The sequence below is a fragment of the Topomyia yanbarensis genome, chromosome 1 (genome assembly GCF_030247195.1).
Source record: "Topomyia yanbarensis strain Yona2022 chromosome 1, ASM3024719v1, whole genome shotgun sequence".
Classification (NCBI taxonomy): Eukaryota; Metazoa; Arthropoda; class Insecta; order Diptera; family Culicidae; genus Topomyia; species Topomyia yanbarensis.
This window is the reverse complement of record NC_080670.1, coordinates 17565216-17581947: the sequence shown is the minus strand read 5'-3', so window position 1 is coordinate 17581947 and position 16732 is coordinate 17565216. Positions and strand designations below refer to the sequence as shown.

At 40.4% G+C, this 16732-nt stretch overlaps 4 protein-coding genes across 5 annotated transcripts; 2 read left to right on the top strand and 2 right to left on the bottom strand.

Annotated features, from left to right (window-relative positions):
• The first annotated feature begins 1288 nt into the window (after window positions 1–1288).
• On the top strand, window positions 1289–5811 carry LOC131677027 (cystinosin homolog). The gene is made up of 5 exons (XM_058956533.1): window positions 1289–1476; window positions 1534–1966; window positions 2031–2439; window positions 2499–2601; window positions 2668–5811. Exons 1-5 carry the CDS (start codon window positions 1313–1315, stop codon window positions 2738–2740), a joined length of 1182 nt encoding a protein of 393 aa, XP_058812516.1. The 5' UTR covers window positions 1289–1312; the 3' UTR covers window positions 2741–5811.
• A 1807-nt stretch (window positions 5812–7618) lies between these two features.
• LOC131677025 (cystinosin homolog) lies at window positions 7619–9475 on the top strand. The gene is made up of 5 exons (XM_058956531.1): window positions 7619–8171; window positions 8228–8660; window positions 8719–9127; window positions 9187–9289; window positions 9345–9475. The coding sequence occupies exons 1-5, from the start codon at window positions 8017–8019 to the stop codon at window positions 9409–9411; spliced, it is 1167 nt and encodes a 388-aa protein (XP_058812514.1). The 5' UTR covers window positions 7619–8016; the 3' UTR covers window positions 9412–9475.
• LOC131677026 (probable transcriptional regulatory protein aq_1575) lies at window positions 9299–11502 on the bottom strand. The gene is made up of 4 exons (XM_058956532.1): window positions 11142–11502; window positions 10427–10670; window positions 10119–10287; window positions 9299–10049 (listed from the first exon to the last, which is right to left on the bottom strand). The coding sequence occupies exons 1-4, from the start codon at window positions 11347–11349 to the stop codon at window positions 9834–9836; spliced, it is 837 nt and encodes a 278-aa protein (XP_058812515.1). The 5' UTR covers window positions 11350–11502; the 3' UTR covers window positions 9299–9833.
• An 836-nt stretch (window positions 11503–12338) lies between these two features.
• LOC131677024 (triosephosphate isomerase) lies at window positions 12339–14688 on the bottom strand. 2 transcript variants are annotated; one of them, XM_058956529.1, is made up of 3 exons: window positions 14551–14688; window positions 14190–14418; window positions 12339–13078 (listed from the first exon to the last, which is right to left on the bottom strand). In XM_058956529.1, the coding sequence occupies exons 2-3, from the start codon at window positions 14376–14378 to the stop codon at window positions 12524–12526; spliced, it is 744 nt and encodes a 247-aa protein (XP_058812512.1). In that variant the 5' UTR covers window positions 14379–14418; window positions 14551–14688; the 3' UTR covers window positions 12339–12523. The 2 variants fall into 2 exon arrangements, with proteins under 2 accessions (XP_058812512.1, XP_058812513.1); XM_058956530.1 differs by having other exon boundaries at window positions 14190–14421; window positions 14551–14683.
• Between the last annotated feature and the right edge of the window lie 2044 nt (window positions 14689–16732).

Sequence of the window (16732 nt, the reverse complement as noted above, 5' to 3'; positions counted from 1 at the left end):
TGAATGAAAGTGACTTCCAAAAACCGAAGCTGCATTTACCTTCAGCAGATCTTTCACATCACGAACACTCGGTCTAATGCGAAAAGACTTGATGTCAATGGCCACCGCGTTAGGCCAAATAATCACGTTTTGGTGATGAGACTCAGTCATCTTGATAGATCACTTCACAAAAATAAAAGTAACGGAATCCTTTGTTCGCCAGACAATGAACACACCTGTTTTTTCGTGCGCTGTGCACTGACTCGCACAGAAGCAGAAGCACACTAGGTATCGTGACCGCTATGACTGACGTTTGGATATAGACTGAATGGTGTATGTTGAAAAATGCATTTACGATCAGCACGTGCATGTTTCTGACTACGTGACCTATTTTGTCGGATTCTATAGGGTTTAAGAAAAGTTTCAAGCTGATAGAAAGAATTCGATTTTCGTTTAAGGACATTATACAAGCTAGCCACAATATAGCTCTTACGCCACACACCCCTCCTTCCCCTGCCTAACCATGTGGCTGACATGAGCAAATAGAAAATTGCCTTACCCCTTAAATGTTCCATTCTTTTCGTTGCTACCCTGTAGTACTGCTTTGGATGCCAACCAGAAACTACTTAGCAGGCTGTTTCAATATCCATGTGAAATTCAAAACTCGCATATTTTTATGAAAACCGTACTTTGTTCGAATGCTATTCCAGAGGTTGGTTCAATTAAACAATACTTTTGAAACTTTCGGGAAGTCAATATAAATGGTAGATTACAGTAGTCTCGGCATGTAACACTAATGTCGATAAAACGACCATCTAAAGTGAAGTTTAGTGGAGAACCTTAAGAGGTCGTCAAAATTCGGAGCAAACTCGACACGTTGCGCTGGCTATGTGAAGCCGAGAAAGACGCTCTTGCTGTGGAATACAGAGATTGGAGAATGACGGTACAAGACCGAGTAATCTACAAATCTGCATTACACTGTCAGAGTTCGAAACACTGACTGCCAAGGGCACGGGTGCCAGATCAACAGATTACATGGAACGTGTTTACGGTGACAATTATGTTCTCTCTGCTATAGTATATTTTTCCATCTGACGATTAGTTGAGCATAGGAGTTAAGATCTGTGGCCGTATTGCAACTCAAAAACAATATTGCAATATGTCCAAAGTAATCGCATCAACCTCTGCGAGAAAAGTTTTTTATCCTAGACAGAATATTTGGTCTTATCTAGCAAGCACTATTATTTGCATGTTGATTATTACGTATATAGATACATCCATCTACGCTACCGTGGAGCAAAAATTTTAAGCTCAGTTGCATAGTGACAATCCCATGAGAAGAATGGTGCCAATTAGGATTTTAGTGGCTCTAATCAGCGTGAAAGTGGGTCTCAGTACCGAGCAACCGGATCGAAATAATAATCTCAGAATTCGGTTCGATCCTCAAGACTACACTATCACTTTCGGTGAGCCTGTAACGCTGAATCTGTGGATTGAGTTTGTGATATTTATATTGAACTATCCTTCGGATTATAATTCAAATAATTTTTTCAGTGGTTCATCAAGCAAAAATTTGTCCGTGCAGTTCAGCACCAACGACAACAGTTTCGTACATGTGGTGCCCGAAATTACGTGGATTCGTCAATATGAAGCTCACTCCAATAACATAACAACTGTGGAAGCAACCGGACTTCGCCCAGGCCGGTTCATTATCAAACCTGCGGTGGAACCGGAGGGAGTTATTGACGACAGAAGATTATTTGTACGGCTAAAAGTAGCTCTATATCACCCATTGATCCTCATATCTCTACTGATTGGTTGGAGTTATACGGCATGCTGGTGCGGTGGTTACTACCCTCAGATCTTTTTGAATCATCGCAGAAAAAACGTCGTCGGTCTCAGTTTTGATTTTCTCCACATTAACATTATTGGGCATATTAGCTATGCCATCTTCAATTCACTTATGTACTGGAACAACTATATTGAGGTTTGGGCTTGAAAATTCAGTTTCCTCAGATAATCGCTTTTAACAGTTCTACCCTTCAATACAGCAAGAATATTTCAACCGTCACCCCTTCGGATTGAATCCAGTGATCGGAAATGACGTGGGGTTCGCCGTGTATGCATCCTTCGCCACAGGTTACACTATTTTGCAGTGCTACATGTATGAAAACGGGGGAAACTCTGTTTCTACCATTGCCAAAGCGATTATTGGATCCCATTTCATCGTGATCCTGGGTTCACTGGGGATGGTGCTCTTCGGGTCCCATCATTGGTTGGATTTTTTGTACGTGTTGAGCTACGTCAAGCTGTCTACGACCTTGATCAAATACTTTCCGCAGGCATATATCAACTACAAAAGAAAAAGTACCGAGGGATTTGCCATTATGAACCGGTTACTGGATATCGCGGGTGGATTGTTCGGGATTTTGCAGATGGTGATTAATGCGTGGAATTTTGGTAGGTGGATCAGTTGTTCGCCGGATATTATCAACACCTATGTAACGATCATATTTCAGATGATTGGCAATCGATACTTGGTGACCCAGTTAAGTTTGGATTGGGGGTGTTCTCAATCCTGTTCGATTTGGTATTTATTACACAACACTACATTCTGTATCGGTAAAATTATTACGTGGACTTCGAATGACTATAGTACATCGTTAATCTTTATTTTTTTACTTTTAGTAACCCGAGTAAAAAGTACAAAACTGAAGGCAGTGGAATGAAAGTGGTTTATAACTTGGCCGGTTCACAATAATGTTTAGGTCTAAATCATAAACCCACCGAGATGTGTTTTGAAATTGTTAGATTTTTCTAATCGAAGATAGATAGATTTATTACCTGTGTGCAATAGACTGCCCAAAAAATAATGATTTTTTTAAAAACTTAATCGGTCCACCCCTGAGTCGATTCCTAGTCCCACCAGGAGTACTTGCACCAAATTTGAAGCAAATCGGACAAGTCTAGCTACCGGACCAACGTGCCTGAAGTTTATATGGGATTTTTCGACAATTTACATGGAGAAACCTCACTAGCTCGCCTTTTCGCCGCTAGGTGGCACTGTATGCATTGTCTTATCATTGTAAGTGAAAATAAGAAAGAGAATTTATTTGTCTACAACTTTGTCGAAGACTGCTAATCAACCCGGCTTTGTTAAAAGAAGTTATTAAACTTTTAATGTAGAGATGTCTGAGTCAGTTTTGCATGGGGCTTAGCAGTGCAAGGTTGTGTATCGGGACTCGATTCCCACCCACTACACGTCCTCGACAAAGTTGTAGACAATTAAATAATCTTTCTTACTTTCAACTACAGTGATAATACGATGCATACCGTGCCACCTAGCGGCGAAAATGCGAGCTAATGGGGTTTCTCCATGTAAATTGTCGAAAAATCCCATATAAACGTCAGGCAGTGCCACCTATCGGCGAAAATGCGAGCTAGTGGGGTTTCTCCATGTAAATAGGGATCTTTAATTTGGAATTGTGTCAGTTTTTCATATGTATTAATAGCGGGTGTCCTTACGAGTACACTCATATCATTCTTAAACCCTTATTATTCTTTTCTGATTTTCAAATAATAAAAAAAAAACAAATTAAATTCAACCAACAAACTGACAGTTGTCCAACTAAATGACGTATCTGCAAATATCTCGTTCGCCTCATTGTTAACCGGGACAGCACCCCACATAGACTTTTCTACGGCTCATGTACGTACACGCCACATGACACAAATACTACATTACAAGCTGGTGGAAAATAATAAACAAAGACGGCATAAGTAAATGGGATTGTTTTCAACCAGGAAACTTCATTAGTGTCCTAAAAGGAAACAAACTAAAAAATGTTTTTTTTAATAGTTTCGGGCCTAAGAATTGAAAAAGGACTGAGATATTAAATTACGGTACTACAGTCGTGATTCGCTGGTTGGGCCACACCTCTGTCCAACTAACGAATTTGATTTGTTAGTTGGACCGACTGACAGATGTCAAAAACTCTCCAAAGGAGACGTTAGTAGTCTAAATGCATCTATTCACATTTCTAATAATTGTCAGATTGTTTGTCAAAGTAAATTTGACATAAGATTTTGACATTCAGATGCTTTTTAGTTGGACAATGGTCCAACTAGCGGAGGTCCAACTAAAAAGCGGTCCAGTTAAAAAGTGTCCAACCAGCGAATCACGACTGTAATCTGCATCAGCATATGCCTTAACCCGCACACCCCTAAAGATCCCTATTGTCGAAAAATCCCATATAAACTTCAGGCACGTTGGTCCGGTAGCTAGACTTGTCCGATTTGCTTCAAATTTGGAGCAAGCACTCCTTGTGCGACTAGAAATCGACTCAAGGGTGAGCCGATGGGGGTCATTTTTGCCTTTCTCATATCAAGAAAGGCTATGCAATCACTGTAAAAATCGACTTTTTAACCGAGGCCCGGAGGGCCGAGTGTCATACACCATTCGATTCAGTTCGTCGAGATCGGCAAATGTCTGTGTGTGTGTATGTATGTGTGTGTGTGTGTGTGTGTATGTGTGTGTGTGTCATTTAAACTCACACAATTTTCTCAGAGATGGCTGAACCGATTTTCGCAAACTTAGTTTCATCTGAAAGGTATAACGCTCCCATAAGCTGCTATTGATTTTTTAGTTGATCCGACTTCCGGTTCCGGAGTTACGGGTTGAAGAGTGCGGTCACACAGCAAATTCCCATATAAACTGGTACCACCATGATGTTCAAATGATGTAAAACATATTAAAATTGATGTAACATTACTCTAGTTTGCGGGTCTGGATCACTAATGATCAGTCAAAGCAGCTTTGACCACATTGGCCACCTATGACGGATCATGACACCCCCGGGGAACCCACCAAGTTCCTAAGCTAATATAACACCCATTCCCCAACGAATTCTCTACCGATTTTTACAAACTTGATTTCAAATAAAAGATAGAGTAATACCATTGACTGCTGCTGAATTTCATTCGGTTCTGACTCTTGCTTCCGGGGTTACAGGGGTATTAGTAAGGATACACTGGAATTTCCCATATAAATCGGTACAATCGTAATACCTCAGAGGCAAAAAAATATTGAAATAGTCACCAAATTACTTCTAATCGTAGGTTTAGATCACTGATTGCCAATTTGAATATATTGTCCACTATCGACGATTCCGGAAGTCCGGAATTCCGGGCATATTCCACAATTAAAGTCACATCAGTTCATCGGTGATGACTGAACCGATTTTCTCAAACCAAGTCTCAAATGGAAGGCAAAATATGCAGTTGAGTATTGCGTCGCCGCACCTCCCCCCGCCTTGCCCTTACACCTCCCTCCTTCATCACTCCCCTCCCCTTGGACCACCCTCACACCCGCATTTCCTTCGTCCACCCGGTATACCGAAATAAGATGAAGGATTTCTGACGCATCCTCCACTTCCACTCTACTAACCCCCCATTCCCTCCACTTTCAAACCCATTCCACCAACATTTCAAAATATAATCACATGAAGATAACATTGAACTCATGCTGATTAAGCTAATTAAATATTATTCTTTTGCCTCATATAGAAAGGTTATGCAATTGCTCCAAAGACCGGCTGTCTAACCGAGGCCCGGAGGGCCGAGTCTCATATAACATTCGACTCAGTTCGCCGAGATCGCAAAATATCTGTGTGTATGTATGTATTTGTGTTTGTATGTGTGTATGTATGTATGTATGTATGAATGTATGTGTGTATGTGCGGATTTGTTAACAAAATGTTCACATCGGTTTCTCGGAGATGGCTGAACTGATTTTTACAAACTAAGATTCAAATGAAAGGTATAATATTCCCATAGGCTGCTCTTGAAATTCATTTTCAACCGATATCTTGTTCCGGATTACGAGTTGAAGAGTATGGTTACAAATCAAAATTTGTTGATTTTTCCACATCGGTTTCTCGGAATTTTCTGAACTGATTTTGACAAACTTGATTTTAAATGAAAGGTCCATCAGCTGCTGTTGAATTTTGTGTGGATCCGAGTTCTGGTTCCTGAATTACAGGGTGATATGTACGATCACGCAGCAAATCCCGATTCTAACGAATTCTGCGATGAATGTAAAAAGGTGATTTTCCAAAATGTAAACAAAGTCTGTTTGGCCACCATCGACGGATCCGGAAGCATCCAAATTCAGAATAACGGTTATATTGGTTTCTCGAAAATGGCTAGACCGATTTGATCAACTTAGTCTCCATCCGACTTCCGGCTCCGGAGTTACGGGTTGTGGAGTGCGATCACATGGAAAACTCCGATTCAAACCGATACCGCGATGAATGCAAAAAGGTGCTCTTATATATACTTACCAAATGTAATAAGAATGAAGGACATTTCCATAATGTTATATTGTACGAACCAGCTATTAAATCATAGTTTGGAGAAATGAGAAAGGCACAATTGCACCTCTAGGTGGATTAAAACAGGTTTTTTTCTTGTCACTCTAGTGTGCAATGTGGTAAATTGGAAAAATAAACAAAAAATTCTAGAACACTAATAACGTTTTCTCGTCTGATCTTTCTTTTTCTTTTTTATCTAAAGCCCCGATACAATAAGACTTAATGTTTTTGATAAATTATGATTCGTTAAAAAATTTCATGATTCAGGGTCGGCGGAACGCTTTTTTCACGGGTGGCTTGGAATGACTTCTACCCGTACTGACGAAAGTTCAGACATGACCTGTGTAAGTGAAAATAAAAATTCCCGGAAAATAGCTGGTGGCTATTTGGAACCATCCTTTGTTAACGGGCTGTATGACCGACGGCTCAGCGAAACTGTATTTGTTGATAGCTGATACTACAAATGTACGCTAAGTACAAATTACTCCATTCATTCAAATTTCGTTGCATTAATTTTCCATTCCCTCCGAGAAAACCTTCATTTCGCGACATTCCCTCAGTCTCCGTTTCGATACAAATTATATCTATCTAATAACACGAGAAAATGAAAAGCCCATATTTTCCCCATGCTCATGGTCCAAATTTATGCCCAAAGCATGGTGTTTTAATCGTGTTTGAAATAGGTTCAAACAATGAAAACACCATTTCCGTGGCCCGGAAGATCCCATATAAAACCACATTTCTGTGTATTTCTGGATTTTTGAGACGATGGTCCATTTCCGGGCCAAAGATAAGCCATTTAACATCATTGATATATTGCGTGATACAACTAAACAACACTCGGCCGTGTACAAGGAAATATTTTGTCTACATACCCTCCCAGGAAGTAGAGATCGATGATGTAGTGTCCGACGGGGGCTTTAATTGCGAAATATGGGGTTGGCTCCTTCCAGAACCCTTTGTTTCAATCAGTGAAAATTCTGGGTTCAGCGAAGATCGAGGAGTATAAAGAAACAACTTATTTTCCATCAGGTTCATTTCGAGCCTTTCGCCGGATCTTTAGCTTTAGCTTGGTCCTGTCACTAAGTTAGCGTCGGATTCCGATGAGACGAAGTCGAAACGCAAATTCCATGACTAATTTAGTTATGGGTTTTGCGTTCTCAACGCGCAAATGTGGTTTTAAACAATTTTCTACTTATTGGATAGTGAGCAAAAATATTATACTTTTTGACACTCCGGTGGTCATCAATTTTAGTACAGATCTAATTCCTGGGGATAGATAGATCATTGCAGAGCCAGCCATAGTAGATCCCATAAAGCATCAAAAAACGAGCATCAATTGACGAACCAAACCAGTTGGATCTTCAATACTCTGAGAATGGATTAATTAAAATTTATAATTGAGAAATGAAGTTGATTTAATTGTGCGACAGTGATGGTGATGTGCGGGGTAACCAAACAATTTCACTTGTCAAACATTGTTGGTGGGCAATCTTCGGATGAGCACAACAGTAGTATATTCTCTTATCTGGACAGAGTGATTATTTGAAAACTGATAGGGAGTGGAACCATATTAGTTCGTTTCGATCAGGTGTGGACGCTAATCTTAGTTTGTCTGGAACAGCTGTTAAACGACTCCCTGGAGAACTGTGTACTTCGACAGAGAATGCTTCTTTTGGCTGTGGTACTGGCGTTGTTTTCTGTGGATCTCGTTCAAAGTTCGGACACAGTGAATCGATCCGATCATCTAAAACTATGGTTCGATCCACAAGAGTACACTACTACCTTGAGAGAAGGAGTGATCTTAAAGCTTTGGATTAGGTATGTCGTTCGATAGCTAACGATACATACTGATATTACCAAATTTCTTATTTTAGCGGGACAGCAACCTCGGATGTAGCATTTCGATTCAGTACCGTGAGCGGTAGCTTAGTTGGTATTTACCCAGAAACGGTCAGGATCTATGCGGATGAAATTTTTTTCAACAATTCGACCACCCTAGAAGCGGCCGGGTCCCGCCCCGGTAGTTTCTTTGTGAAGGCCAGTGTAGAACCGGACAACATTGTTGACATTCGGCGATTGTTCGTGCGGCTGAAAATCGCAATTAGTCAGCCATTGATCTACATTTCCTTACTGATCGGTTGGGCGTATGCGATTTGTTGGTCCGTTGGTGATTATCCTCAGATTATCTTAAACCACCGGAAAAAGAGTGTGATCGGGTTGAGCTTCGATTTTCTCTACATGAATGTTGTCGGTAACTTGTGCTATGCAACTTTCAACGCATTCATGTACTGGAACGGTTACGTTGAGGTAAGATTCTCTTGAGTTTGTAATCGTTGTGATTATCTGCTATCGCTTCAATATGTAGCAAGAGTATTTTAACCGTCACCCTTTCGGACTGAATCCAGTGATCGGAAACGATGTTGGATATGCCATGCATGCTCTCTTCGCTACTGGTGTTACGCTACTACAATGCTACCTGTTCGACAACGGAGGAAACTCGATATCCAGTGCGGCGAAAGCCATAATCCTCACCTACGTCGGTACAATTCTCGTTTCAGCCGTATCTGTATCCTTTGGATTGTTCCATTGGCTGGACTTTTTGTACGTACTGAGCTACATCAAACTGTCGACTAACTTGATAAAGTATTTCCCGCAAGTTTATATCAACTACAAGAGACAAAGTACGGAGGGTTTCGCGATAATGAATCGTCTGCTGGACTTGGCCGGCGGGCTGCTATCGATCGTGCAGATGGTGATCAATGCGTGGAATTTCGGTGAGAATGTAATCCACCTAAAGGGTGTAACTATATGAATTTTTGGTATGAATTTTTAGACGATTGGCCATCAATTTTTGGAAGCCCAGTGAAGTTCGCTTTAGGATTTGTTTCTATCTTTTTTGATTTGGTGTTCATCATACAGCATTTTTATCTGTACAAGTACGTATTTTTATTCGATCATTTTGAACTTGCAATTGATAAATATCTTTTGCAGAAAACCCGTGGAAATTCCAATATCAAAGAGTGAAATCATTAAAATGAACTTGCCATCTAACATTTAGATGTAGCGGTCTAATGAAATATTACTTGTACTTAATATCAAATAGTTGAATAAAAAACAGCAACAGTTTCAACGCACTTAGTCGAGGTATCGTCGAATTCTGATTGGAATAAATTGTTTCATTAGAATCATAGCTCTAAGGCTGTAAATTGTCCTGCGTTTCGACGTCGTACTTTCGCACTGGAATTGACACCAAAATTTTGCTTTTCAATATTCCGTAGCGTTGCCCAAGTTCTTTGGATTGTAAGCAAACTGTCGTTTCGACGCGATATACCTCTGGACGTCTGTATACTTCATTCACGTGCAACTATAGCTTTAGGTAAGTTTTTTTCCCGACGAACATATTGAATCAAATAAAAATGCTGCAACAATGAAAAGCTTATTATTACTTGTTGGAAAAATAATCCCCAACCAGGTCTTGCTTTATTCACTATAAACTAATTCAACGTTATCGTAAATGTCCTCCACTCCATCAATCGCTCGAAGCTTTTCTTTCAGATTCTCATAGGCCAACGTTGCATCCGGGTTCAGTTTGATGGTGCTCTTTGGAACGTAAGCGTGCTCGCTATGCTCGATTGTGTAACTCAGCTTTTCCAGCTGTGTTTTCACCTTCTCAATATCGATTGGAGCACAGATAAACTGGATGAAAAGTGGAAAAATATTTTATTTTTGAGCGCAACACAAAAAAAAAACGATCGACGAGCTTACCCTAATCAGTTTGCTTTCTTCACTCATCACTTCAACATCTTCGGCTCCCACTTCGATGGCATGCTCAGTACAACAGGATAACAAATCTTCTTTCGATGCTTCCGACGGTGCGATTGCTTCCACGAATCCTTGCTCGTCGAACAGGTGTTTGACATCATCGTACATAGCGCTAAAAAAATTGGGTTTAATATTAAGTGCGGAAAGTTTAAAAAACATTCTCATAGCTTTAAAATGTCTGTAAAAATCCTGCAAAACTGTAGCAACTTCCACCAAGCCATTAAAAATCGCATCGTTGGGACAATACCTACAGGTTCCTTCTTAAAACCGAAGCCAGTTCCATCTTCGTCTGCGTGAATTTCTCCGTGTAGAGCACGCACATGATATTGATCTGATTGAATGCCTTCATCTCGAGCGTAAACCTCTTGAGCTGGGTTGGATTTTGCGCCGACTTCTTCAGTATACCCTGAATCGTCGAGTTGGGCATATTTTTCTTCAAAGCCTCGTCGATTGTGGCCCGTAATGTTGAGTTCAGCGCTGGGTTAGGTCCTCCGGCTGGCAACGAAACAAAATTATTTCCTCTATAGTGTTGTAAACATGTAAATCTTAATGTTAGCGATATTATGATTTAGTCATGCCTGAATATTTGAAACAGTAGGGGGGTTTTCCTTTCTGAAAACAGAACATTAACTCGTTTGCCCCGTTTAACGTTTTTTACGTTGTCATTCGACCTGTTCGGTCCATCACGACCGGTTTTATCGTTTCGCGATAAAGAGCACGTGGTGTAGCGATTTAAAATGCACTCAAAAGCTACCCAGTTTGTCCAGCCGAAAGCCCGGCTCCGGTCACAAACAATTCTAAATAGAATCTGATGTGTCGCTGGCTTCAGCAACAATTCCGGCTGGACTTACTGGTTAATTATTGTGTCGTGTTTTGAAACGCTTTGCTGTGTTATTGACCTTAGATCAGGCCAGATCATTTCACTCATTAAGAGTAATCTTATCATTAATATAACAATGATCTCACCTTGAATAGCCAATCGAATCTGACGGGCCAATTTGATAAACAAAACGGACTTCCGCCCATCGTTGAGCGCTTTAATGTGTCGAATATTTTGCCATTTAGAATGCCCTGCAGTCAGAGGCGAAGTAGCACCGAAATTTCGTACGCATTCTGCAGAAATCCTCAGCTGTTTGCATAAGAACTGCACTGGCAAACGAATGGATTGAAACATTGCACTATTTACATAAATTTCTACTAGATCTTAATGCGTTTGACCCACTGAATAGGTACTAAACTTTGCTTAATTCGTTGTTATATAAACATGTAAACTGTTTCGGAATAAATTGCACGAAACTTTGACGGAACTATCAGATGGACAACAGCCGGTATCTGTACTGTAGTATGTGTATGACTGTCAGCGATAATGTCACATTTATGAACATGGGAACGTCACAGTGACACTATTTTCCTTTTGTTCCCAAATTAGCAAAGACATCAACTAGGTATTTATTCATCAAATTCAGAGATGACGCTGCTTAAATGGTAGTTCAAAAGAGATTATAACTACTAGAGGTCGTATGTCGCTGTTAACACTGAAAATTTATAGCGGCCCTTACACGTTCAATATTTTTGTCAATACCAGTATTGACGATATTGTTACAATATTTCAGTCCCGTTTGAAATCCACATCGTCAATAATTTTTTTTCCATTACACGTACAATACTTTTGTCAATACTCTCTAGTATTGACAAAAATATTGAACGTGTAAGGGCCGCTTATCATCTCGCTCTTACATGTTTCAGTCCATGAATATATGGAGACAGTAGCGCTTTGCTCCCTCTAGTAGGGTTACCAACTGTCATTTTGAAGGACATGTCCTTATTTTCGAGGTTTTTGAAAAGCGTCCTTATTTTACTTCAAATGTCCTTATTTTTAGGCTCAAACCTTAGCATATACAGGGTGGTTCAACATGTTTTTTAACAGGGCATGTCATGTTATTGTAGTTTAGTATTGTTTGCCACCACAGTATGCTCACCATTTTCAAATTATTCAACTATATTTCGAAAATCAGTCCCGAGTTGAGCATCGGGAAGCAAGCACAGAAGTTCTAGTTTGTTGGCACCGTGCAGGGCTCTTCTCCAAAGGGAGAATTCGTACATGAAGGGAACAATACACATGGGCTGTGATAGACCATCATCAATCAACCGTTCAAATGCATGTTTTCTACTGAATAATCTCTGTGTAATTTTACCACTTAACTGATAACATGTTTGGGTTTTCTCTTACGTAATATATTGTATAGGTTAATTTATCATCTTGGGTTAGCTGTTAGTTCTTAACTTTCCAAGCATTCATCTCATGAATTAGTTTGCCAAATGACGACTTATCGGAAAGAAAACTGTGCTTACTGTCTAGCATTAACAATCTGAATAAATTCCGGCTTGAGGGATGCACCTCCCACCAAGAACCCGTCGATATCGGGCTTAGCTGCAAGCTCACGGCAGTTGGCAGCAGTAACTGATCCCCCATATTGAATACGAATTGACCCGGACACATCAGCGGACACATTATCCGTGAACCATTTTCTCAGCGCAGCATGGACCTCCTGGGCCTGCTCCGGGGTGGCAGTCTTACCGGTACCGATAGCCCACACCGGTTCGTAGGCGATTACTACGTTGCTCCAGTCCTTGACCTTATCGGCAATCGCTTTAGTCTGACGGAAGCAGACTGCTTCCGTTTGACCAGCTTCCCGCTCCTGCAGTGTTTCACCGATGCAAGCGATCACCTTCAGACCCTCGGCAAGCGCATGGGCAACCTTGTCGGCAATCAGCTCGTCTGATTCACCAAAAATGGCACGTCGTTCCGAGTGGCCCAGAATGACCCAACCAATGTTTAGATCCTTCAGCATGGCGGGTGAGATTTCACCGGTGAAGGCTCCCTTCGCGACCTTGTAAGAGTTCTGCAATGGAGCGAGATTGGTAACAGAAGTTAATGATTGGTTTATTATATAGATAATAAATGTGCGGAAATGTATTTTACATTATTAGGGTCCCTTCTATGCTATTTTCATTTTTAACGTTGCACTTTACTGCCGTTATACGCATAATTGTCCCATGTATATAGGGAATCCCATAGAACATGGGACAGTTATGCTTCTAGCGGCAGTTTACTGGTGTAGGCGGCGCTATACTCATTCAAATTTAAATGGAATCAGCATAAATATCACATTTATACACTACACCGTGGTGGCAGTGTAAAAACGAAAACGCTATTAAAACCAGCATTTAAAGCTGCCGTCTACCTTTCTATAGTTTGCTGCTGTAGTGAATTTTTACATGTTTATTCCATTCAGCTTAGGTAGCAAAGATAAATGGAGGTGTCGAGACAGAACTTTCACACATTGCGTTAAGTTCTTGCCCCTACATTAAAAGCCCTTTACAGAACTAACGTAGGTATACGAATATTATTGAATATTTTTCCTTGCCAACAATAAATTTCATTTCCGATGAATAACTCTTTCATGTCTAACTTCCTTCTAGCGCATCCTAGTATGTTTCAGCCGGAATTTAACCTGGCTCTTACTAATATACCGGTTCCAGTGCTACAACCAATTCTAATTACAATCGGTTGTGCCACTGGAGCAGGAAATTCCTGCAAGGAATACTAACTAAAACAAAAAGAATATTTTGATCAAAATAGGTGTTTCTCTCTTAATATTAGAAGTTGTTCAATTCTAGCCATCCACTCATTACAATTTTTCAATGTTAACATCAGGATTCCTATTACCTACAAAAGGTGGTCGATTCTGAATTGATTGGTTTTATCAGTTTTCAACATTTCAAGATAACGAAATAACAGCACAAAATAATCCTAATAACGCAAACAGTAATACAATTTACACATTTATAAAGTAAATGCACGTTTAAGGGTTACCAACCCTAATTATTGAAGACTAAAAATATCATTCAACCTTGAATTTGGCATAGCACCAACGAGATGATCGACTGACCTCTTTGTCCTTTCACTTTCGTACCACACCCCACATTCCACCGAAACCCCTAAAAACTTACCTGAGCAGCAACTCCGACGCTGTCCGGCAGCTGGGAACGAGCTAGCGTCAGATAGGGGGCCGGGCATCCCACCACTACCTCGGTATCGGCGTTCAGTGGTCCGGTGGTCAGCACTTTGCACAATTCGGCGATGCTAGCCTTATCACCGTTCATCTTCCAGTTGCCTCCGACACAGAATTTGCGGCCCATCTTGATGACTAGTTCACGGAATTGTGTAATCACTTCGTATCTACTAAATAAAAATCGATTTAGTTGGTCACTCGTCACAGCACAATGGGGTCTTATCAGCTAGATGAAAGTGATAGTTGTTAGAACGAGAGGAACGTTGAACAAGGATGAGCAAAACCAAATCACTTCCTACCGGTACAGCGGTTCCTGCTTCAGTGGAGAAATTTTTCAACCTCCAGGTGACCTTTGGTTGCGATACGTCTCTCACGTAGGTATAGACTATTCGCTCGCTCGCCGGTTCTCGCTCAAAATCCACGCAACGCAAGGAGGGAGAGACAAATCGACTACACGAGAAAAATACGTATGTTATCTAGATGAATTCTGCACGGGGTTGTTGTCTTCGATAGAGTTCTCAAACTGCGGAGTTTTCGGTTGTAGTTCTATCGTTTCACGCGTGTTGTCGCGCCTATATAGCACTTATATTTAATAGGCACAAATGCGTTAGCTTGGTGATGCCAAATTCTTTTTTTTACATTTTGGATATCTTAAAACTAGGAGGTTACAATATTGAAGTATGTTTTTTATATGAAGAGAAAACATTTTACAGCTATCTTATAACCAGAAATGAAGACTTTTTTCCAATAGGTCCAATCTGCAAAAGAGAGCCTCTCTTTGTTTACTTTCTCTTCCGCGAATTACTCGGTCACCTTTCTGATTTCCCTTCAACTCTATGCATAATAAGCTAGTAAAAACCTTGGTCTTTCGAAACGTACTGATAAATGTTTTAAAAGTTTTACGGTTTCGCAGTAATAAGCGAAAGAGAAAGCGAAAAAAAGAGGGCTGATTGATTGCAGATTGGACCCAATGAAAAAAAAGACTTCAAATATACAATTCAATATATAAGAGTGGGAACAACAGTGTTTTTATAAGCAAATTTTCAACAATCTTAAAACTTGGAATCTAGTTTGATACTCAAGAGGGGGAACATAATATTTTTGTATGAAAAATTTTACAGCTATCTTAGAACTAAGAATACAATTTGATATACAAGAAGGGGAACAAGTGTGTATAAGAAATTTTTCAGCTATCTTAACACTAGAAATACAGAATATAAATTTGATTTATTTCCATCATCGGTGTAGCACTAGGGGCAGATCACTTGTGATGCATTTTTTAAAATCAGCAAAATTAAATGCATTTCTTTCCATCAAAATAGAAATTCGTAATGCATTTTGCGTTGTATGCAATGTATTTTGCGTTGCGTGTAAGACGTCAACACCCTACAAAAAACCAATGTCGTATATACAGGTCTGGCGAAGATGGCACTTTGGTATTCGTAAGATGAATTTTACACGAGTGGTGTGAGTGATCACAGTATAAATCGACTTGCTTTCGTCATACCGGTCGTTCCGCTCCCATTGAATCATGTGACCGCTATGACGTCGACCCGTTGTGCTTCTGGATTGTTTACATATTTTTGGTTGCCAACACTAGCAAACCGTGTGTTCTGCCACAGCTATATATACCTCTTTGACAAAAAACAGCCCTACATACAACAAAACATCGAACAAAGTGGATCAGCGTAGGACGATTGTTAAGTAATCTTTTCTGCGAGGGACTGCAAAGTTGATGCGAAAATGGAAATTAAATGCATTTTTTCTAATGTGGTTTTTGTTTGAAGCGAAACTGAGTCAGTATCTAACCCCAACTGCTGTCAAAATGTATGTACAGCGGTTGGGGTTAGAACCTGACTCAGTTTCGGGTTCAAGCGAAATCGCCATAAGTTGATGCAAATTTGTTATACATTCCTAGAGTGATCTGCCCCTAGGTGTAGCAGCAGTTGTGTCAGGGACAGGTCATGATGTCAGAGAAAGAAGAGCAATCTTGCAACTTTCAGGCAAACGGGAGATCAGCGACATAACTTAGAGCCTCATGCTACCATGATGTTAAGAACCGTTGATGGGTGAAATTCATCGGACCCACGGGGAATCGGACCGCTACACTACAAATTCTTTTTATGCAGGCGTGATAAAGACAACTGCGGTCATAATGGCACTTGTTGGAAACGTTGAAATGGATTTTCAATAAAAAATGAGAATGATTTCAATACCTTTCTGTAATTAAAGTGAACAACGTAATTTTTTTTCTCCAAGAGAATTGCTCTCTGAGCTCCCTAGAAATGGGTGGCATGTTTCTTTTCACTCGGCTACTGTCAGTTCAATCGAAGATGGCGTCGAAACAACAAGCACTCCGCGAGCGTGTTATATAGTTTTACGTAACGCATTGTCATCGTGGAAAAATGTCTACGGTAGACGACTATCGAGACGAAAACGTACCCGTGAGTACAGCTTACCGGATCCCGGCATCCCTGAGCG

Bases quoted from the DNA above. Each gene is read 5' to 3' on its own strand.
- LOC131677027 (XM_058956533.1), top strand. From the start codon at position 1,313: ATGAGAAGAATGGTGCCAATTAGGATTTTAGTGGCTCTAATCAGCGTG. The intron at 2,440-2,498 runs GTAGGTGGATCA...ATCATATTTCAG, and splicing joins GATTAATGCGTGGAATTTTG to ATGATTGGCAATCGATACTT. The intron at 2,602-2,667 runs GTAAAATTATTA...TTTTACTTTTAG, and splicing joins CAACACTACATTCTGTATCG to TAACCCGAGTAAAAAGTACA.
- LOC131677025 (XM_058956531.1), top strand. From the start codon at position 8,017: ATGCTTCTTTTGGCTGTGGTACTGGCGTTGTTTTCTGTGGATCTCGTT. The intron at 9,128-9,186 runs GTGAGAATGTAA...ATGAATTTTTAG, and splicing joins GATCAATGCGTGGAATTTCG to ACGATTGGCCATCAATTTTT. The intron at 9,290-9,344 runs GTACGTATTTTT...TATCTTTTGCAG, and splicing joins CAGCATTTTTATCTGTACAA to AAAACCCGTGGAAATTCCAA.
- LOC131677026 (XM_058956532.1), bottom strand. From the start codon at position 11,349: ATGTTTCAATCCATTCGTTTGCCAGTGCAGTTCTTATGCAAACAGCTG. The intron at 10,671-11,141 runs GTGAGATCATTG...TTTCGTTGCCAG, and splicing joins GATTCGATTGGCTATTCAAG to CCGGAGGACCTAACCCAGCG. The intron at 10,050-10,118 runs GTAAGCTCGTCG...CTTTTCATCCAG, and splicing joins AAGAAAGCAAACTGATTAGG to TTTATCTGTGCTCCAATCGA.
- LOC131677024 (XM_058956529.1), bottom strand. From the start codon at position 14,378: ATGGGCCGCAAATTCTGTGTCGGAGGCAACTGGAAGATGAACGGTGAT. The intron at 13,079-14,189 runs GTAAGTTTTTAG...GCTCCATTGCAG, and splicing joins GCGTCGGAGTTGCTGCTCAG to AACTCTTACAAGGTCGCGAA.